The 23,597-nt window shown below is 40.1% G+C and overlaps 1 protein-coding gene across 6 annotated transcripts in view; it reads left to right on the top strand.

Annotated features, from left to right (window-relative positions):
- The window catches only part of BICD1 (BICD cargo adaptor 1), a gene marked incomplete at its 5' end in the record, with an annotated part of 180,508 nt that overhangs the window by 120,239 nt on the left and 36,672 nt on the right, over positions 1 to 23,597 (top strand). For 4 of the 6 annotated variants that reach the window (XM_083859359.1, XM_083859356.1, XM_083859357.1 and 1 more), the window contains 3 exons: positions 11,303 to 11,455; positions 14,500 to 14,970; positions 20,795 to 21,889. In XM_083859359.1, the coding sequence (XP_083715485.1) occupies positions 11,303 to 11,455; positions 14,500 to 14,970; positions 20,795 to 21,889 (1,719 nt within the window). The remainder of the gene's footprint in view (positions 1 to 11,302; positions 11,456 to 14,499; positions 14,971 to 20,794; positions 21,890 to 23,597) is intronic. The other 2 variants (XM_083859355.1, XM_083859358.1) reach the window with 1 other exon arrangement.

Genomic DNA, 23,597 nt, shown 5'->3' with positions numbered 1-23,597 from the left:
AATTTTTAATTTGATGAATTATTAGGCGGGGGACTGTGATAAATTTGGGGTAAAAATTTGTGTATGAAATAATCTGATGTATAATAAGAACAATGTTAATAAAATGTAAAATCCAGTAGGAAGCAAACTGTTCCCCTCCAGCCTGCACGGCTTCAGTTGCAAAACAGGACAAGAATCATCAGACTAGACAAAGACGCTAGCCAGCCTCGATAAGAATCACTTCCTCGCCAGTGCAAGGAGAATTCCTTCTTGACGACGATGCAGATTTCATCAACGCCCTGGCACGATATGCAAACTGAAATCAACATAAGACTGACCTGTATAATTGGCATAAGAAAGAACCTTCCCAGAATGGAACAACGGGACTTGACAAGATCCGGGAAGGCCATCGAAAAGAAATTCGGACTATTCAGCCCACCCTGGACACCTGGACTGCCTAAGGGCAGAAAAATCCTATGAAACGGTGGACTGAGAACTGCACAGTGTGGATTTGGGTGTCTTGTACCCTGGTGTGCGGACCCCTATCCACCCAGCGCAGCGGTGATATTTTCCTATTTTGTGGTTTCCTCATTTTGCTGGTGTTCGATATTGTGTTATTAATAAATCGTCTTTTTATTAATCCAATATTTGCCATTGCATTTATAACAGGGGCTGTCGGTGCCCGAAGAGCAAACGTGCCCCCTGCCCCTGCAGGGAGACCACAGAGGTGGCCACACCACAGGGATTTGCAATTACAAACCATTTGGAACATTAATACGCTTACTACACAACAATTAAGAGGATTTTAATACTTTAAACTTTCAGCATATAACCAGGAGACTTTTTAACTTTATTTCTTTCAAATTTATATTGAACAGTGAAGAATACTATACTGTTACAGCCACATTTCCTGAGTACAGGTATTTTCACTGTCCATATCAATAAATTCAAATAACCTTCAGTGCAGTTTACTTTACCAAATCTTTTATGTGGGCATTTGTATTCAAAAATCACTGTGAGTGCTGTAATGAGTAAAAATTTTGTAAAATTCAGTCCTAAAAATTGTGGTTTACAGACAGATGAGGTACTTACCTTTGACTTTATTGCTACCTGGGTCACTCAAATATATGCTCTAAAATAAAAACTGTAAGTGTCTGATGAATGAAAGCCATTAGTCATCAAGCCATGTTCATCTTTTTAATATTAATCAGCTGCTGTTTCTGAATTGATGTTTCTGCTCATGCCACAGAAGAATTAGAGGAGGTGGGTGGGTACTCGGCACACAAGGTCAAATAAGCTGCAGAATAGAATGCTGTGTTGCTTTTTGCAGCAGATGGGTAATGTTATGTGGATTTTAATTACTGCAATTGCTTCTGACTTTGAGGAAGTACTCTCCCTTAATGACAGATTTGGTCACATAATTATATTTAAATTTTATGGTACAGATGTGTGTTTAAAGATGCCATGCCTCTGCCCATCTGGAGAAGAATAATTACTGAAGTTTAACCTTCTTGTTGTTTCTCTCTTCAAAGCAACCCTTGATAATGTATTGATATTTTTCAAGGGGAACTTGAAAGAGCCTGTTGTCATTGGGAGGTGGTGGGTGTTGATTCACAGAGCTTTTAAAACACCTCTGCAGCTGACGATCTGCAGGAGTAATTTTGTTGAGGGATGCTCTGCTATGAGCACGGGCTTACAGAGCTCCTTTGATGTTGAGCCCTCACAGCTCCTCTGCAGCACAATAGAGAATGTGCCAGCAGATGACCCCTTGAAATAGATTTGTACCTGTGAGGAGGTTTTTTTAGCTCCTTTAGCCACTTTTTCACTCCACTATCTAGAAAGTATTAAAGGTTTCTTCTTTCTTTCAATGTATTTCTCTTCCAGTATGAGGAACAATAAAGGAATACTATGTTATTAGGTGTCTCCTATTATTTCTTCCCCCCAATATCTACTTTTTGTTGTAGTTCATTGCCCATTTCCCTCCATGTCATGTGAGTTTGTTCTGTGGTGGGAACTATCTGAAATCCTCATTTCTTACCTACTCTTCTGATTGTAGAGATGGCTGAAGCTGGTTAGAGTGGGCAAATGGAAGTCTCCTGCAGAGAGGAACAGATGCATTTGTTTTTTGTGTCCTGTGGGTAGGAGAAGAAATGGTGATTTTGTCTTCCAGTGTGAAAGACTTTGCTTCAGATTCGACATTCAAAATGCATCTGTTGCAAAAGCAAAAGTAAAGCCAGGAAGCAAGTTTCTGGGGAAGATGGTGGGATTGCTGGAAGTCTTTAACAAGATACTAGATGGGTATCAGGCATGACATAGATGCAGTTGCTTTTATCCTGGGAAAGATAAATGGACTACTAGATACTGCCCAGGGGCCCCTTTGAGATCCATTTTTTATTACTTTTATGATCTTTGTTAAGCTGAGGATCAGGATTAGTTACATGTCTGATTAATTTGAACTCAGCCCCCTACTAATTTAACAGCACTGTCCCAGAGATCAGATTTATTGGTACTGCAGGCCAGCCCTGGGTCTGCGTGTCAACTCTGTCATCTTTCTGTGCTTTCACCCAGTCCTGCAGCACAGCCTGCCCCCAGCAGGGGAGAGCAGAGGCAGCTGCTCATAGGCATGGGTGTTGCAATGTCTAGCTGGTGTTTACAAAACCAAAGATTGGCTCGGTGTGCAAATTGGAAAAATCAGAGCTTGGGTACTACTTTAAGGCAGTGCAGGTTGGGGAGGCTGAGCTGGGAGCTCCGACCTGGCACGTACATCCCTTGGCAGCACGGCTTGATTACTGGTGTGAGGAATAGAGGGAAGGTAGGACTGAGCTAGCAGCTAGCTGTAATTAAAATGTCTCTGAGTCCTGAGGAGGAGAGGCAGTCACCACAGGGGATGGAAAGCTTACAAGAAGCTTGTGCCTGAAACATGGGTCAGTGGAGCCACTGCCCGGCATGCCTCGAGGCAGGTCACCGCAGGGAGCCCTGAGACCATCCTAGCAGCAAAAGTTGGGGAAAGACAGAGGAAGGGATGCGAAAGCAAGCAGCCAATAAACAGGGATGTATTTTTCCATACCAACCAAGCATAATGGAAAATAATAGAGCTCACCCCTCTAATTTGGGTTGCTTTAGTGTTGTTTCTCTTTCCTCCTTTCCACCTTGAGGTATTCACGTTACTGCTCCTGGCTCCTCAATGTTTCAGTGCGTACTGTGAAACCTTTGTTCTGCTGAAGGCTATATTAATTTTATAATTTACGTCAATGGGGCTGGTTTCCCCCTCTGGAACTTGGAAAAGATCATTCATACAGTTGTTGCTGAGCAGCAAGCATACCCAAATTAGAAATTACTTGTTTTCCTATTCCCTACCTCCTACTAGCACCAGTGCCTGTATGTCCAGCCTGTCAGCAAAGTCAGGGAGTATAAACACATTAAAACTATCTCTGTTTTCTGGAGTGGCTTGTTGCCCTTGATCTGGCTGGTGATATGGAAGGTAGCACTGGCCCAAGGGAGGTTCAGGACCTGGGAACAGCAGCTGTGGAACTGAGCTTAAATTGAATACAGCCCCACACCCTGGTTAGCACAACTTTTCTTTTGTTGGTTAGCCAGTGCCTCTTTTGGGTCCTGGAATGAAATTTGGCATTTTGGACCTGACAGATGGCCTCTCAAAGAGATACATGTAACTGGCAGATGCTTCTCCTAAGGATCAGTTAGGCTTTAAAACCAGCTCTTGGCCTCTTGATGAGCTTGAAAAGGCCTGTGCAGCTTCTCCATCAAAAAGTCTGCCTTGAGGCTTTGTCAAGAAAGTAGAATCACTGTTGTTGAGATCTTAAATTGTATATAGAAAGTGACAGTGTAATAAGAAAGGTTTTAACTGGGCAAAAAAAAAATAAAAATTCCATTCAGTCCAAAATGCCCCAGATACACTCCCCCCCCGCCTTTTCTTGTTGTTGTTGTTGTTGTTGTTGTTTGTTGTTGTTGTTTCAACTGATGTGTCAGGAGGAATTTAGGTTTGGTATCTTTATAATACTACTACTCATCCTGCTGTGAGGTAACTGGGAGATGTGGAGAACAGTCCCTGCTTCAGAGACCTAAAGAGCACAGACCTAAAGAGAAGGAGGCTTAGGGGAGACCTTTTTTGCTCTTCAGAACTACCTGAAAGGAGGTTGTAGCCAGGTGAAGGTCTAGGCTCATCTCCTTAACTAAAGATTGACAGGATAAGAGGAAAAGGCCTCAAGTTGATCCAGTTTAGATTAGATATTAGGAAAAGATTCTTCGTCAAAAGGGTTGTCAAGCACTGGAACATGCTGCTAAGGGCAGTGGTTGAGTTGAAATGCTGGAGGTAACTAAAAGATCTGTGAATGTTGCACTTACAGATGTGATTTGACAGTGCTTGATGTGATGGTGATGGAACGTGATCTTGTCACATCTTTGGTCTTCATGTGCACCCTCCCTCCACCAGCACCCTCTTTCCCTTGCCATCCTTGACAGCAATGTGGTTTATCTCAAGACAAGTACAACAGGTGGGAATTGCAGGAGGACCTGTTTGGGTGTTCACATAGCATCCACAATATCCTCCTAATGGCAAAACTTGTTCCAGCTAATTGATATTTTGGTATTTACAATGATTTTGTGTTCATGCATGAAGCCATTCCACAGATATGTAGAAGAATCTGAACAGAGCAGTGCTGTAACCCTAGAGTCCGAATTTTCTCTCACACTGTTTTAATAAAGCTTAGTTGGTGAAGTTTCTTGTCCTCTGAAGGAATTAAGAACATTATAGCAGTATTTCATACAGAGCGCTGATATTAATAATAAGTAGGTATAATTAATACATTAAGAGAGAATTTGTGTAATTGTTACACTAATATTAATGCATTAATTGCTAAGAATGCAGTCAAATTGAACTATTATTTTTCAGATAATATGCATGACTAGAGGTTTGTGGTTCATATCATCTTATCAAGAAGTCATTATATTATGTGGCCATGATACTTGGCAAGAAAATTTAATACCTGAATTACCAGAACATTCCTTAGTTCTATTTTTTTATATATAATTATACATGAAACTCAATAAAATAGCTACTTCGTAGGGGTTTATATGTAGCAGGATTTACAACATTAAATATTATGGGTTTCAAACCCTGTCATAAGTACACAAATGGACCATTTAATTGCCCTTGATGCAAATTCTCCCTACTTCTTTAGATTTAGCTATTCCAATTAAATGCACTGAGCACTTCAGATGACTAAATTATTAGATGTATTGTGAATGCTTTATTAGAGATTTGTTGCTGGTGAAAGAACTTGAAACATACATTATTGTGATCTGGCTTCTAATCTGTAGAGTATAGCCAAGAAATATATGGCTTTTCTCAGCCTTCCCTTTGATAGAGCTGTCATTCTGTAATTATGTCCACAGAAGGGAAGGATTGAAAGTACTTATGCTATGCTACAGATAAATTTTCAAAAATATCTTGGCATGTTAGCATTTTCTTTTTCCCGATTTTTAGACAATGAGTGATATCTAAAGCTAAGAAATGTCAGAATCACACATAATTTTAAAAGTCGGTGATTTCTTGGTTTGGACAATAGGAGCTGTGTTTGTGTTCTTAAAGTAGGATACCAATACAGCTGCTTAGAGCAGGTACAATATAGTGAAGTCAAACAAAGCCACCTGAATGAATCTTTTTGAAGGATGAGATCAGAAAAATTCAGACTAAAAAGGAGGATGCAGACTTCTGACAGTGATGAAAAAGAATCTTTGAAATAATTTATTTTGGGATGTAGGGATATCTGTGTACTGAAATAGCAAAAAAAATTCTGTAAGAGGTGCTCCAGCCCTTCTTAGCTGGGCATCTGCTTGTATGAATCTGGAGGATTGAGGTGCAAATTCTGCAAAAGAGTCAAATCAGGTCACTTTAGGTCATCCACAAAATTCCTTAATGTTTTGAAATATACCTGGAGGCATGGAAAATGCCATTCTTTCAGTTGAGTTGAGTATTTCTGTATATGAGGAAGGGAGACTTTAAGACTAGTGTGGAGGACTCAGGACTTCAAACACTTGATGACAAAAAAAGAAAATTATTTTTTCTCTTTTATTGCCACTTTCATTCTCTCTTCTCTCAATCTCTGTTAAATTGAATCTTCCATCACTTCCATGTTCTTCATAAAAAATACATCTCTTATTTTCCTCTACAGAATAAAATAAACATGACGTACAAATTTACAGTGAGACTTGTCAACAAACACATAAGATCATGGATATTAGGCTGAGCATAAACTTTCCCTTGTGTTCAATTTACTACTATTGCAATAAAACTGTCATCAGATCGAATGGGATTTTATCTTGTATCAGCTAGAAAGCAATGCCATTAAATCGTAAGTATACAATTTTGGTGTATACAATATACCATTGTTCTCTTGCTCTCTTGTAAAAATTAAAAAGTTATGTACAGCATCATTCTGTGGCTTGCATGTTCCAATATATAAGTAGGGATTTGGTCTGGGTCGTTTGGGGAGTATAATTAATTGATGATTTATAAGGCTGTTTTTTCAGTGTGAAAAATAGCATGTTTAATTGTAGTAAGGACCTGAAATCTCTTAACGAAGGTTTGTTTGAACAGAATGTATGGGAAAAGCCCAAACACTAGCTCCACATTTTTTGGGAGGGATAAAAAGCAGGAGACAAAATACAGACATTTAAAAAATGTCTTTTAAGTACTCTAGCATAGGGGGAGACCAAAATAGTTAGTGGGACTGCATTCACTTTAAAAAGAAGGCTTCAAAGGACTTTTCAAGAAATTCAGTCTGTTTTTTCCCAGTTTAGGAAACCAGAAGCCAACGGAGTTCACTTCTTACCTTGGAGGTGAGAGTGCTCAGCTTTAGGGGTCCCTTCCTTGCCCTTCCTTTACCTTTCTTTAGGTAAATTGATAGGCCACAAGAGCATAACAAGTGGCTTCCTAGGACAGCACTATTTGTGTATTTTTTCATAATCTTCAACATTAGCCATTTTCATGCCATCATTTTAAAGTACCTTCTCGCTTGCAATTATTTAGTATTACACAATGTATTGCAATGTAGCCACATGTGATTAATACAACATGCTCTGTATGAGGCATATGAAATAAAGCATTTTAAAAGTCTAGGCAGAATCAAAAATTAATAATATAATAATACCTGTTACATTTAATTTACTAAGAAATACAAACTTCTATTATTTAATATTCCATTGATGATCAGAGACCTGTAAGGATTGATGGCTGGTAGTATACAGATGTGGTCCTTGCCTCTGCAAAACCTGGAGATGTCTTTCACTTTTCATATATTGCCGTTCTGAAAATATATCTAAATAGCAGTAAATAGGTGACCTGAACAGACTTTGTCCAGATTGAGTCTCCTGTTTTTCATTTGCCGTGGTCTGCTCCGTGATGTATACGTTCATTAGAGGTGCTGCAGGGCTGACATCTTCCACAATTAGTGCTCACGTATAATGACATGCAATGCTGACCAGGACTCTCTTGTTTTCTATAGTTTCACTGAGAGGCCTTTTCCTCCTTCTTTGGCACCAATCCGTTAAAGCTGTTGCACCATGTTCAGCTAGTGGCTGGGATTGAAAATAGTTTTCTGCCATTAAAACTTTGCTGGTGTGTCATCAGCTCCACCTCTTGGATTAATTTGGCTTTTGCAGACCCAGTACATAGTTCATAGGGGAATACTCTCTGGGAATGTAAAAAGTCCTGAGGCAGTGCCCTAGTAAAAGCATATGGCTCGATTGCTTTATTCTGTGAGTTCAGTGCTTGATGAGTAGCAAAGTTTAATTACAAATTACTTTGCTAATAATTTGAGTTACATTGTCCTCTAGTGGCTCACGTAGATAACTGCCCTGCTGGCAAAATCCTTTTGCCTTGTATTTTTAAATCCTGTCATATCCTTTTTATACAAGTCCACCAAATAAAAAATTTGCTTCTTGCTGCCATTGTCTCAGTGCAGCAAGACCTCTCCTCTATAACTGCAGATATTTTGCGTAATAAATGTGTATTTTAAATTATTCAAAATAACAGTAGGATTGTGAGAAGTTAATATATTGAATCAAAGCATTTGATGGTAATGAATATATCCTTCATACCAACAGTAAAAGAGAAAAAACTCAATGTGATTATTTTTTAAAATAGGTTCAGGACTGATTCACTTCTGGAAAATACACAGAGGTCTTACGTAAAGGAAATTAGAGTAGCCCTCCACATGTGGCTACTCACTCGTAAACTTCTGAAACATCAGGTTTTGGACCTGTGGAATGGAATCACTGCCTTTCCTGGCAAGCATGGAGACTGGAATGCTTTGCAGCTGGGTGTTTGCTAGCATAATGCAGATGTTTGCAAGTAAGAGGAGGGATCTGAAGCATGGAGGATAACTCCTGGGTGTTTGCAGTGACAAAACACACATTTTATATTGCTGTGAGAAAGTGATGTCCTATTCTGTTACCCCACGCCTTTAGAGGGGCAACACGTTGTGACGTGTGAGTGGACCTTGACAGAGGACAGCAGGCAGCAGCTTGGTGAATCATGGAAAGCTCTTTATTATCTGACTCCAAAGGCTTATATACATTTTGTACAGAGGGCCAAGATTGGCCCAAGGAGGTTACAACCTCCTGACTCCATTGGTCAATATGACCATCAGTCAAGTTCTCTCTCAGAGAACAAGAATGCAAAACATAGAGATAAATTCTAAGAATATAATATTGTTTACATGAAGCAGCGTGAGAAGCTGCTGCAAAGACTCACTTGAAACCAAGAAATTCAGGGACGACACTATTCTGTAGTGTGGTGAGTTGGTTTTGCCTCTGTGTCAGAGCAAAGGGATTGCTTCCAGTAGAGGCCTTGACCCTGCCCAAGGGAAGTGTAGTAGGCAGTGTTTGGGCAGACATGGCACATGGGATGCTCCAAGTGGCGGGTCTTCCTTTTTCCTGCTGTTTTTTCCTTGATGAAATGCCATGAGTAAGGACAAATAGAGAATAGACACTGCAGAAAGAGTTTCTCTGTGTGTAAGAAGAGGAGAACGATAGATGGCTCTGTTTATATCTCTAAGATTATGTAGGAAGCAGCAGTTAATAAATGGTGAAGAAATGTGGTATCTCTTTTAAATAAATGGTGGTGCACTCCAGCAGTGTGATAGCTCATGTTTTCTGTTGCAGTTTGCAATGACAGGAGAGACAAAGGAGTACTCGCATTTTACGGAATTAATTTTCAAGGCTTTTTCAAGCTACTCTGCCTTGTAGTCTATCAGGGAACTATCCTATCAGAATTCTATAAAAATTCCTTGTTCATGTCCTCCATTTCTGGACACCTTTTTCATTCTTCCCTTTTAGAATCACAGAATCAGAAAGTGGATTGTGTTTAAAAGGACAACACCCCTACCATGAACAGGGACAACTTCTGCTAGACCAGAGTGCTCAAGGCCCCAGCGAGCCTGGCCTTTTGGGGAGGCCCTCCTTTGCTCAGCAGGGCTGATGGCAGAGGCAGTTTGGATCATGAGCAGATCTGTCTTGGCTGCTGCTGGTGGTGGTGGTCTCACCCTAGTGAGGTGCAGGCAATGCATCTGGGAATGGCTCGGTGATGCTCCGCCTCCCAGGGCTCCTGGCAGTGTTGGATGGATGTCAGCCAGCTCATTCCCTGGGCTTATCATCCTCAAACACTTGCGGAGAGTTGCAGAGCAGCTTCATTTATCCTTGACATGGTGGAGTTTTGCATTTGATGTTGTCCTCAGACAGGCACAAGCACCTATACCTGCCATAGCTGGGAATGCAGTGTGACAAAACAAAAAGTATAAAATTCCTTCACCTTTTGAAATCATCTGTAGTGTTGCTCTTACCAGTTGTTCAGAGGTTTTAGGTAGTGATGGATGCAGGAATTTTTACTTTTATTTAGTGCTCTGTGACTCTTTTACTTTTAAATTGTTTTCAATTGTTTCATTTGTTTTTAATCAGGTAGCTTCTTCTTAATTAGCTGCTAGGAGGAGTGTGATGGCTTTTAGTTTTCTCTAAAAAAAGTTTTTATTTTTAAAGCCAGTTTTGTGAAGCCTTGCATCAAAATATTTTTTTCATGCTTTGGGAAGTTATTTTCCAGGGATCGGTAATTATTTAACCAAGATGCTAAGTGAAGTTCTGTTTGTCCTTAATTCAGAATGTGGCGTTTTCTCCTTTGTGTACCAGAGAGTGAGGGTGCAGATTGATTGATCTAGAGCTCCCTGACTACAATTACTGCTTAAACATTTGACTTTTTTTCAGGTATCTATCAGGCCAGTGGTTGCCCCCCCTCCACACTGGAATCTTTTACAGAAACTCATTACTTCTTCCCAGGTATGCTCTCTCTGACATCCCAGCAGTGAGGGGGCTCTGCCCCAGCAGTAAGGTCTCTCCACCAGCTGCTGTGGCAATGCTCAGAATCCTCCTGCAGGAAAGGAGATGTGGTTGACCATGCCCACTTCTATTAGTCAGACAAATGCAGGCTTCTCTTCAAAGCAAGGCAGGAGGTTGTTCCTCCCAGCCAGCTGTATGGGTCACTGTTCTCTTCCAGCTGTGCGTGTATTAACTCTATCTTCCTGCAGTGCCTTTTACATCGTGGTTATGCCAGCAGAGTCCTTCCAGAATGACCTGACTCTTGATGTCCAACTCAGTCAGAGCTGGAATCTGACGGAATTGATTTTTGGTGAAACTGATCCCTCATGTTCTCTCTCATAAGGCTGTCTGGGCACTGTATGTGCTAATGGGAAAAATAAAATAGTGACCTTGTGTGTTCCTGGAGTGCTGGGTGTGATCCTGCTCAGCAGAGCCAGACGTTTGTCAGGCTTTTGACAAGTGCTGCTTTCCACCCTGTGCCTGCCTGTGAGCCTCCCTAGTGCCTGCAGATGCAAATGTGAGTGCACCTTGCTCCCTAGCAGATGTCTTTGGAGAACCGATGTCAGTACTCACTGCTTTTCTGTATGAATGTAAAACACATCCTTCTGTGGAAAACAGGTGGTAATTTTGTTTAAATCACTGTATTGTAGAGCAATGAAACCAATGAGCTATGCTGCAGCCTTTCCAAGGTTTCCATTTCAATAAGCACCTAATCTTAAACTGTTTTAATCAGGGCTTCTCTATCAGACGTTCTCATTTCTGCATTGCCAACACCCCCCTGAAATTATTGCTTGGCCTCAAATTAATAAGTGATGGTGTTTTGACATGCATTGTTAATCATTTCTATTTCAGGATTGTTTGGCTTTTTCTGAAGGCAGCATTCAGCATTAAAGTGTCTGTGTGTGAATTGTAATGTACTTGTGTTTTCTCTTGTCAGAATAACGAAATGGTGGAACTGCAGAGGATGCGAATGAAAGATGAGATTCGAGAGTACAAGTTCCGAGAGGCGAGACTGCTGCAGGACTACACTGAGCTGGAGGAAGAAAACATCACTTTACAGAAACTAGTGTCCACACTGAAACAGAATCAAGTAAGCATTGAAAGATTCAAGGCACTGTACTGTAAATTGTCACAATTTTCACTAATTTCCATAATATGTTCCTGCAGAGCACTTTGATAGAAGTTTCTTTGTATGCTTGGGTTTTTTGGTTTTTTTTCCAGTTGTTTTTTTGCTGATCATTTATTCTAAAATGGTGTTACTGGCCATTTTTGAAATATGGGGAGGCTCTTACCTCAGTTTTGAAGAATTGTGATGGGATAGTTCACTGCAGAACTATTGAATCACAGAGGAATTATTAAGAGATAGAGCTGCATATTTTTGCTTTTCCCGTTCCTCAGGAACTCAGTGTCCAGTGGTCTGTTGTCCTTTAAAGTGGGCAAAAGAGATTTGGTCTCCTGTCAGGAGAGTTAACTTGCAGTGATGAAAATTTAAATATCCAGGTTGGATGGTATAACACTTCCTGCCTTTTAGATGATGTCTGGACAATCGTAACATTGCACTTCATAACACCCTCTTCTCACCTGCTCTCAGAGGGTCACAGCTCTGCACTGCAGCCCCTTGTTGTGCCCTGACCTATTGCCTGGTGCTCTTGGGGCTTCTGTGGAAGAGCCAGCCCTGTCAAAGTTGCTGATGGCAGCCTGGGAACAAAGTTGCCTTATTCCTGCAGGAATAAGCAGTGCTATTTCATCTCTCTTTTACTGCTTTTTTACCGCTCCAGCCCAAATGCCATTGAAACACTTGAAACAATAGAGCTGTGCTGCAGGGAATACATAGGTACTGGAAATGGGTGCATAATTTCCTTATTTATGAAGATGCCTGGTCTTTCACACTCCTGAAATGGAATTTATAGCAGACCATCTTTGTTGCCAGTGTTATTTACCCAGACAGCAAATTCCTCCTTTGAGGCATGGATTTTTTTTCTCATCAGCCTCATAGGAGTCATTGCCACATTTTCAGGAAGTAAACGACCCCTTTATGGACTTGTTCTAGGTTTCCCCTAAAATGAAATCTGTTTGCAAGTGTTTATATTTGTCATAATATTTCATTCTAACTGAAACTGAATGCTGACAGTCTGTGGAGAGAAAAAGTATTGCCACATTTTGAAGGGCTTTAAAAATCAGTCATTTTTATCACAGATCCATGCACTTGTGATTCCTAAAATTACTTTAATCTACAAGATAAATTTTTAAGAGCATTTTTTCTTTAATGGTTGAATTTACAAAACCATATGTTATAAATCTCAATGCTAAAATGTCATTATCTACATGTTGGATTTTTTTGTAGCTTTTAAAAGTAAGAGTCTATGAGAAGGTAACCATAGAGACATAGACCTCTAGCTTTTATATGTATTTAAAATTGAAAAAGTCTTGGTTGTTTTGTTGGGTTTGGCTAACATAGCTACTTGATTGCATTTCATAATTTTTCTGGATGGACCTGTTCCTACAGTAAAGAAAGATACTAAATTGCCAAATGTAGATTTGAAACTCTCTTGGATTTTTGTTTTCTATTTAAGAATGTCCGATATTGGCACTCTTTGTTGTTTGATATGTTTCCGGTTTCTGGGTTTGAAAATTAGTGCTTTGGTTTTTAAGTTTGCCTTTCCAAAGGTTTATGAGTTGAAGACTTTTGACAGGCTGATAAGTATTGTACTTCAATAGGAGTGGTGGATATTTTTATTTTTGGCAGACTCTTATTTTAGTTTGATTAAAAATCCATATAAATCAGATATAAAAAAATTCTATACAATGCATTAAGATTGCAGATAGTAATTTGTTTGAATTATAAAAGCTTTAACTGCAAAAAAATGGGGCTTTTTATGGAGACATGAAAATTTGGTATTTTTTCCCTCTTTCACCAAGCTATTAAATTATCTCATCTGATGTTTCATTTTGAAATTAAGATGCAGATGGCTAAGATGATTAGAATTGAATTTAAAAAATCAAAATGTCGTCATTTTTACCAGGAGTGTTGGTCAAGTGTGAACATGGACCTTCACAAACAAAGCTCTTCCTTTTCATTGCTGTGGGGTTTTCCAAAAGTGAAAAGGAATATAAAGGACAGCAAAGGGGAAGCATTCTGCAGTGGGGATCTCCTGCACTGTCTAGGTATTGCTGATCAACTCGTGTAGAGCTAGGCTGGGTTTTTCCAGGCTTTGTTTCTTGTGAGGTGAAATGGAAAAGACTGAACAAAGGAGCTGCCTCTAAAGGACAAAGAAGAAGCTGCTGTTTAGCTCAGCTCACAATGCCCATGAATATCTTGATAAAATACCCCACTTTGGTGTGGGGCACAGAGCTGCTCTCTAAGGACAGAACACTGAACTCCTCCAGTGCTGCCAAGTGGTGTCACTGGCACACATTCCAGGCACTGTGGTTGGAGCAACAGGTTCCTGTGTGCTCCAGAAGGACATCACCACACAGTCCAGGAACTGTGGGGGGGCTGAATGAGCTGTTTCTTTCTGATAGTTTAAAAATCTCTAGCAGTTTTGGGCCATCTAAGAGTTTAAACTGACTGTACAAATAGATTCCTGTTTAATTTTTAAAATTAAATGCCTCTGGGATAATGGAGAGCTGTGTAAAGTACAGAGAAGGGAGTTGAGGCTCTTCTACTGGTTTTGTACCTTCCATCTGTATTTTTGAAAACTGCCAAGGTACTTGAGGGTATCTGTACCTGAGTGACTTTACGTCTAGTAGGAATTGAGATATGAGATCATCTTCAGAAAATCATAAATCAGGCTCTATTAACCTAAGATCCATGAATAGCATGATATACCAACATTGCTTATGACAATTCATAGTAAATCTGTAATTATCAGGACATCTGCTAATAAACAGCCTTCTTCCCATGAAGTTTCATTGCTTATGATAAGTTATTCAGAAAGAGGTTTTTTATTTCTTGAGTCTCACGTGCTGAAAAAGTGAGCACTGCAGTATTTAACAGAATGAGCTCTACTTGCACTTTTTGTTCAGTCAGTTCTTGGGAGCAGCAGGCAATGTAACGTATTCCAAACCGTAATTTCTTTAACACTTGTCTCAACAGGGCTGATAAATGGCAGGTTTTCACAACTCAAGTTTTAGTATTATGAATGTTCTTTGTCTTGTCTAATTCAGGTTGAATACGAAGGCTTAAAGCATGAGATTAAACGATTTGAGGAGGAGACAGTGTTGCTTAATAGCCAACTGGAAGATGCCATCCGGCTGAAGGAGATTGCTGAGCATCAGCTGGAGGAAGCTCTGGAAACTTTAAAAAATGAAAGAGAGCAAAAGAACAATCTGAGAAAGGAACTGTCCCAGTATATCAACCTCAATGATAGTATGTATAATAACCATATTAATATATCAGTAGATGGTTTGAAGTTTTCAGAGGACGGAGGTGAGCCCAACAATGATGACAAAATGAACGGACACATCCACGGGCCTCTTGTGAAACTCAACAGTGACTACAGAACTCCCACAAGTAGGAAAGGGGAATCTCTGCACCCTGTCTCTGACCTCTTCAGTGAGCTCAACATATCAGAGATACAGAAACTGAAGCAGCAACTCATGCAGGTAAGGGCTGAATTTAATGTCCTGGAGTGTTTAGACACGTCTAGTGAACCCTCGTGCCAGTTTTGCAGTGATCATTCCTGGTGATGTTCTTGGCCATGTATGTCCATTTTCTAGACTTGTGCTTTGGTGTTTTTTTCCTATCCAGGTTTTGTCAGAAATATCCCTAGTACACAGATTATATGGCTGCACAAAAGTCAGTGTGACCCGAGCAGATATTTAGTGCAAAGAGGAGAAAGGGATGCAGATGCTGGGGTTACAGAAGGTTAGATTCATCTTTTCCTGCTTTCATAATGGTAAATGTCCCTGAAATTGGAAATGAAATAAGATATTCTTCAATATGACTGAAGCTATCTGGAAAGAAACCTCATTAAAATACCTGCGTGTACAGATTGATTATGCTCCCTTACAAGTCAGAGCGAGTTTCTGCCGTTAAACTCAGCTCGAGCAGGATTTGGCACACGGTCAGGAGAGAACAAAAGGAGGGCATCACTCCTCAACAGCCGTGCCCTGACATGTGGCATGTGGGCTGTCACAGAGTGCCCGTGTCCCGCTGGCAGTGTCGGCGGATGCGCGGGCTGCAGGGGGTGCCTCGAGACAGCCAGCGTTTATTCCCTGCTCATCCGTGCCCAGCCAGAATAGGAGCCTGGGACGCCAGCCAGATGAAAACTCAAGCTGCCAGCTCCAGTGCTGCCATCATCTCAGAAGGGGGGCAGTGCCACGCAGAGAAAGGGTCCTGCTGCCCAAGCTGTTGAGCATCTCATCTGCCCCAGCAGCTTTGAAAGGGTTTGGCACCCTCAAGGAAACACCCAGCATTTTCTGGCTTCAGGCTTCTGAAAAGCACCTCTTCTAAAGAGAGAAAATATGAACCCTTTACTGCTTGAATTGTAAAAGGTGATTTGGAAGTGAAATAGAGCAAAACCAGTTTTCAGTGCTCGCTAGAGAGCAACAAAACCCTATGTGGTCTGTCCCATTTGCTGAAGAGTTAATTGTTTTATTTATCTCACTGCCAAATTCACTGTGGGAAGTTTTGACCTGAGCTGTGACCAGGTGAACATGGGTGACATCTAGTGCTTTGCGCCAATAACTTTGATACAACGCACACAGCATTTAAGTGTGAAAGCTTGAAATTTTGGGTTTTATTTGCATGACAAATTCTGTTAAACTTTCCCAGTTTTAAAGAGAGTGTATATTATATTTACATGCATATGTACAAATACGCACCTGGAAAAAACATATACAAGTATATATAAATAATATGTAAACATATGTGTTATATGCAGCTTCTAATTTGATTCAGAAATAAAATGTTAAAAATTTTAAAAGCACAGTTTCAAAATAAAAAATATTTTGAAGTGTTCACATTTCAAAATACACTCTAAGTGTTTTAAACTGTAATTTACACTGAAATACAGTATAAATTTGGAGTTGAAAGTTGCTTAGAAATGAAAAAAAAGGATTGCTTTGGGTATGCTTTTTTCTTGGTTTTATTAAATTAAATACTGAGCCTGATGAGTTAGCAAACTTCTACTTGAAAGATACTTTAATTGTCTTTATCTTTTCTGAGTTAAAAACTTATGTCTCTTAAACAAAGAGGCAGCCTTCTCACAGTCTCTAGGATCAAACTTAGGACCCTAAAAAAGAAATTATAAATATTTTCTGTCATAGAATTTTTTGGTGCTGGGCCCCAGCACATCTCTGCCAGTGGTGGCCACCATTGTTTGGCGTCTACATCCTGTTAAAAGGCTCATGGTTTAAAAAGACAGACTAGACCTCAATGAAAGCCCAATTTCTTTAGATTCTGTAAAGATTCACTGCAAATTGCTGATGTTTTACAAAGCATCAAACATTTCACATTTAATTTGTATGATCTTCTCTGTTGAGTTACATCAGTTCATGTCACACAAATTAAATTTGGATCCTACAAATTAAATGTGAAATATTCTGGCAAAAGTTTTTCATGTCATGGATGGGAAACTTGATCAGGTTTAAAAGCTGACAAAAAGTAAATCATCAGCAAAATTGGATTTTTTTGTTTTCTTCTACAGCGTCTTTGCCATATGGTGTTCATTCAGCTGTATCTCAATATTTGGTATGAATTCCTCTCGTTCTCTGTGAAAAGGCTGTACTAGGGCAGAGTTTCTGAAGGAACTGACCATTTTTTGGGAACTGTTTTTGACTATAGGACATCAGGTTCCTTTTTATGATAAAGGTAAACTTCAGATTTGCCATTTTGCAAGTGTGTCTGACATATGTTTTTTGCTCCTCAATCTCATAAAGAAGACTTCACTGAAACAATATGACAAACAGAATTCCTTCTACAGATTTTGGTTGCTGCTATTTCAAGGGCATGTGCTGGCCCCTAGGAGAGATGTAATTGTGCCTGTTCCCTTTCCCTACATATATCTGCCGTGTAACAAATGTCTTGCTGAAAATTTTCATATTTTGAGATTTTTTAGAAAAGCTCAGGGCTTTGCACTTTTTCTTTCTGTTTGTTGCCCAGTGGAAAGAATTCTCTATATCATCTTCGAAGTGTAGGACTCCTTTTCTTCCCATGGTCATGCTTTCCCTTTTTCTGAGGCCAGTAATTGTATTTGGAAAACCTATATTAAATTCTCTTAAAAAAGGCAGAAAAATGAAAAGTCCCTGCAGCTTAGTTTCTGACACTCTTCTTTAGCTGCCTTGTACTCTTGTGACAAATATGCTGTAGCTGAGATTCAGGGTTCTTGACATGAGTTCTCTTGTTAATTTGTTCCAGTCTCCCTCAGGAACTGTTCACTGAAATTCTGATGTTAAAAAAAAAAAAAAAAAAAAGAAAAAAGAAAAAAGAAAAAGGTGGGGACATAAATGGCTATGATTAAATTGCTTTTCATAATTGCAAACTATAGATGCAAATTGAGAAGGAAATCTCCTCAAGCTGAAATCTCTGGAGGGAAGGATGCATTGCAAAATAGATACAGCTACTTTTGAATTGCTTTTATTTTCATTTTAAGATTATGGAAATCCTTACTGCAGCTACCGATTTCAGTGTCAAAAAAATGCACCAACTGGACTGAAAAAGACCTGGAATTGCTGTAAGTTTGCTGTGGTGGAAATAAGAGTATAGTATTGTCTAGAACAGGAAATATTACCGAATTTGGAAACAGCAGTCATTAATATACAAAAGGTGTGCTCAGGACTGAGCTAGAGCTTTGGGGTTTTTCCCTTGGCAGTAGGAGTTTGTATTTATGGTTTTAAACAGCTTAATCCATTATTGCTGGTCCAGAATGAATAAAATTGAGTAGGTCTGTGTATTTCCTTTTGCCTGCTGTGGAAGTTGATATATGGGTTTTAAAAGTTTAAAATGTTTTCTCTGGAAAGAATCCTTTCTGTTTGAAATGAGTGTTTCCAGAACACATTTATGTTCAGAAGAGAAATTATCATCAAGATCCAAATTAGCTCTGCTACATTTTTTCTTCCTGATTGCTATAATGGCTCAGATCAGTAGTCCTGCAGGATCAATTCTGTCTGATTAATTTAAGCAGACACTGAAGCACTGTGCTGCTTTAACATACAGGTGTTTTCTCAAAGGAAAGGGTTTATTTTAAATAAATATTATTAAAAATAAATATTTATTTTTACATTGGTGTAATCTACAGTGAATTGGCTTGTTTGGTGTGAACATGCCCACACTTTAATAAACCAACTGCCTTTGGTATTAGTATGTGGTTCTTTATTATCAGGACAGTTTCTCACTTTAAGGTGAGTTGGTCCTTTCATTGGCCAAACCCCAGATTTTTTGGTGCATATACATAGCTCACCTTACCAGCCTGAAGGAATAAATACCTTCATCTGATGAGGGCAGTGTAACTAACACTGAAGTCTGCTATACCGAATGGTAACAACTGGAGTTCAGCTGAAGGTTTCTAGGGAGAACAGACCTGGGCCAGGCAGCTTGATGAAAAAAAAGAGGAAAGCAGGTGAAGGAAGACACTCCTGCTGAGTTGATCTCTGAGGGCCTCCAGCTCAGGCCTGACCAGGAAATCTGTAGAAAGTGGTCACTTTTAAGAAGATGCACTTAGCAAAAGGGAAGTTTACCCTATTTTGGATTTTCTCAACAAGGGAAACATGGAGGCTGAGCAACAATTAGGGTGGCAGACATACTGTGATAGCAATGGGGGAACAAAAAATTGAGAAGGATACCAAAATACTTGTGGTTCTTGGCTGTCCTCTTCTGCACTGAAGATGTAGTGCCAAAAGCGGAACACTTCATATCTAAAGAGAGAGACTCTTCCTGGATCATGAAATGATATTGAGGATTGGCCATGTTGTTTAATTCTTAAGGCATCAGTCCCCTCTATACAGAAAAAGTAGGCTGATTTTTTAAGGTATTTTTATCACTGCTTCTATTTTTATTTGTAAATAAAAGTTTCTGTGTGCAATTGATTGCAGATCCTGGTGGAGGCCATGTTTTGAGAGCCTGTCTGTGACACCAAGGGATCACTGTGTGCTCCAATGTTTTAGTTCTTCTGAGCAGTAGCTATGGCTCCAAAGCCTGGTTAAGAGGAAACAAGAGCTTGAAGCACTGCTCAGAACATTTTGTGAGATGGTATTAATACCTTCTCAGTTTCTCAAAGGCTTTTCTTTTCCTTTACTAAGATTCATGGTGGCTCATTTGAGTCTTTTCTACATACTACTCAAAGGGAAGGAAAGTTTGTGTATGGTTTCTTTTTAGGTTTCTTCATAACCGAAAGCTTTAAATTCTCAGAATGAGTAATTGCAGCACTCATCAAGGGAAGAGCCATTTTCACTGCATGTGCTGAGATACTGCAATGGGAGGAGAGAAGAGCAGTAAACCTGATAGGCTCAGGGTCCTACTGTAAAAGCCATGAAAGGAAGAGGGATCCTATCTCTGTAAGCCTTCCTCTGCTTCCCAGTTTTGGACAGGACAAAGGCATAGGAAAAAGTTGGAGCATTACACTTAAAACTTGAAATGTTCTAATGAAATGGGAGTCTTTCTGGAGTTTTGCAATGGGTGGCAAATACCGGAACAGATCAAACTTGTAAGTTTGTCTTGTTCACTTGCTTTAAAATTGCTGTGCATTAAAATTTCTAGGGGTGTCCTTCATGATGTCTTCTGCTCTTCAACATCCACATTTCTCTGTGGTTATTTGGAAGGAAACTTACTAGATCACAATCAGTGAGTGGATTGTTAGTTACACCACAAGTGCTGTTTTTCCTGGTTTGAATTTAAACAGATGGATTTTGCTTACACATAAGTGCTGGGGATGGCCAGTCCTGGGAGTTGCATGTGCTGAGTGTCCTGATCTGTGCTACATTTCCACACAGTAGGTTATTCAATCTGTGGAAATGTACGCAGCTAGTTTTTTACTGCATTTGCCTTAATGAAAGTGTGCAGCAGTTCAAAGATCTGAATGAATATTATAAAAGATTGGCAGAACTGTCAAAGGGAAATGTAGATTCAAACTATTGAGAAATGGCTTACCGTTGACAGTGATGCAGTTTTATTGTTCAGGAAACATATGTCCTAATAAATCCTGTATCATCACTCTAGTTGAGTACTCAGTAATTCTTCAGTGGGCAACGTGTAAAATTGTGACCTAGTGATATTGGAAGTTGTAACAGAGGCTAGGACTTTCTAAACCTCTGGGAGTTACACAGTACTCTATAAATTAATTTTATGGTTTAGGTGAATGGGGCTAAAATCTCTCAGAAGCTCTCAGGCTGCAGTCAGTGGTGGAGTGGAGAAGATGATGGTGATTGTAGAGTTTGGTGCTCAGCATGGGTAGGATGAGATCCTGGGTTTCTTACTCTGACTCTGTTGCAGGTGGAGCGAGAGAAGGCCATTCTCCTGGCCAACCTCCAGGAGTCTCAGACGCAGCTGGAGCACACCAAGGGAGCCCTGACAGAGCAGCACGAGCGCGTGCACAGGCTCACAGAGCACGTCAACGCCATGAGGGGGCTGCAGATCAACAAGGAGCTGAAAGTTGAGCTTGACTGTGAGAAGGGCCGAGATTCCAGTGAGGAAGCACACGACTATGAAGTGGACATCAATGGCTTGGAGATCCTGGAATGTAAATACAAAGTAGCTGTTACTGAGGTGATAGACCTCAAAGCAGAAATCAAGGCCTTAAAGGAGAAATACAATAAGTATGTGGAAAACTACACCGAAGAGAAGGCCAAGTATGAGAGCAGAATCCAGACATATGATGAGCAGGTGACAAGCCTGGAGAAGTCGACCAAGGAGAGCCAGGAAAAAATGGTCCACATGGAAAAGGAGTTACAAAGGATGGCAAGCATAGCAAACGAAAACCACAATACCCTTAACACTGCCCAAGACGAGCTGGTGACGTTTAGCGAGGAGCTGGCTCAGCTCTATCACCACGTCTGCCTGTGCAACAATGAAACGCCGAACAGGGTCATGTTGGACTATTACAGGCAGAGCAGAGTCACCCGGAGTGGGAGTCTGAAGGGGCCGGATGACCCTCGAGGCCTCCTTTCCCCACGACTTGCCAGGCGGGGTATGGCATCGCCTGTGGAAGCCAGGACCCTGACTGAGCAGGTGACAAAAGAGGCCACAGAGCCCGGCAAGGAGCAGAGCCCAACAAAAACACCTTCCATTTCTCCCGTCATCACAGCCCCTCCTTCCTCCCCGGTCTCTGACACCAGTGACATCCGCAAAGAGCCTATGAACATCTACAACCTCAACGCCATAATAAGGGACCAAATCAAGCACTTGCAGAAGGCTGTGGATCGGTCGCTGCAGCTGTCGCGCCAGCGAGCTGCGGCCCGCGAGCTGGCACCCATGATCGACAAAGACAAGGAGGCCTTAATGGAGGAGATTCTGAAGCTGAAATCGCTCCTGAGTACAAAGCGAGAGCAGATTGCGACCTTGAGAGCAGTGCTGAAAGCCAACAAGCAGGTAAAGTGCTCATAAAGCACTCAGGAAAGTGTTATTTAGGCAGGTCACTTACAAGCTTTCCCAGGGGTATTTTGGAGGAGAGGTTTTAGTCACAGGTTATTTAGCCTCTCACTCAACCACAGCAAGGACACACCTTCATTCTCTCCCCTTCCATCCTCCTCTTTAAGCACTTCAGTTCTGCTTTTCTCAGCACCCACCATTCATTCAGCAGAGGTGTAGGCAAGAACCAGCTACTGCCCAGGAATGTTGCTGGTATTATCACAAACTGTTTAAGATTGCCAGGGTTGGAAAACAAAATATAACATGCCTGGAGAAGCTCTCAGTGGTGCACTTTTCTGTTTAGGAGAATAAAAACCTTCAAGGTGTTATTTTGGATTTTTTCAAATCTTAAGAGAAATTAATCCAATAACTTTATTTTTGATGTTTCATTAATGAAAAGAAGCCAAAAATTATAATACTTGATATCAAATGCCAAAAGAAATCCATCTTAATGCTATGTTTTTCAAGAGTACTGTCAAGTTTCTTTGCATAGTATATCTACCAAGGCCTTGGCATCCACTAGATTCCAGGTCTAAAAACACTGTAAAAAAAAAATATCTAAATTTAAACACGCAAATAGTTTTATTTACTTTGATGCATCTCCTTTTGCCTAGAGTTAAATCTGAATGCAAAAGGCTGCAGCAGCAGTGATTTCATTGTAGGTTGCCTGGCACTTTCCTCATCTGAAGACAGTGCAGTGTTCACCACATGGGGGCTTGAATCCTGGTTAACAGCTTGGCACACTGTTAGCTGTTGACAGTGATGAGATTTCACTGTTAAAATTCCCAATAGTCAACTATTTTGAAGTTACAATTTCAAGTTCAATTGATTGTTGTCTCTGTAACTGTGTAGGGTACTGTGGATTTTTAAGCTGCAGCAATACTTCAACACATATTGAGTCTTTTATAGCATTCCCACCTCCCTGATACGACACATGTTAAATATTAACTCAAGTAATTAAATACCATCTCTAGCTAAGCAATAATAGCTCTGAGCAATTATATATGGATTTTCCATGTAATTAAAATGTAATTTAGATGAAATTGATATATGTGGGTATACATTCTGTGATTCCAAATTAAAGATTTTTCCCATTAGCATAGAGCTATCATATATTTTTTGCTACTACCAGAAGATCTATCTCAGTCTCACTCTTTTATTGCTGTCAAAAATAATGCATTATCTTAAGGCATGCTCACTGAAATGGAAAAGATAGATTTGCTGACTAAAGAGCTGCTATTAACTAATCTTTAAGTATTGGATAGCAGCATAAATATTGGTAACTGTAAAACTGGGTACAGAAACTTGCAATACTTGTTCATGCAAACCTGATATCATCTTCTTCAGATTTTCAAGCTAAAAGACATAGTAATGTAAAAGGAAGGAGAAATTTAATGTTGGAGAGGGGAAGAGTGATTTATTACGTGCCAGCCTCAAGTGGTGGGTGTATCCCAGAACTCAAATTCATGTTTTGACTCATGTTCAAAAAAACCCAGGAGTTAAGATTTATTCTCTTGAGGTCTTCCCCTTCAAAAGAGTAAGTTTCTAAGCAGCAAAAGGCTGGGGATGCTTTTCCCTCAAGGTCTGGTATTTTGGACTGTACTTTAGTGAAAAACACCCTTAACTAGGGAAGCACAGTTCTTATGTCAGTAATATTTGCAAATAAGCA

The sequence above is a fragment of the Zosterops lateralis genome, assembly GCF_965231275.1.
Source record: "Zosterops lateralis genome assembly, chromosome: 4".
Taxonomy (NCBI): domain Eukaryota; kingdom Metazoa; phylum Chordata; class Aves; order Passeriformes; family Zosteropidae; genus Zosterops; species Zosterops lateralis.
The sequence above is the reverse complement of the archived record's forward strand: the minus strand, read 5'-3'. Positions and strand labels throughout refer to the sequence as shown.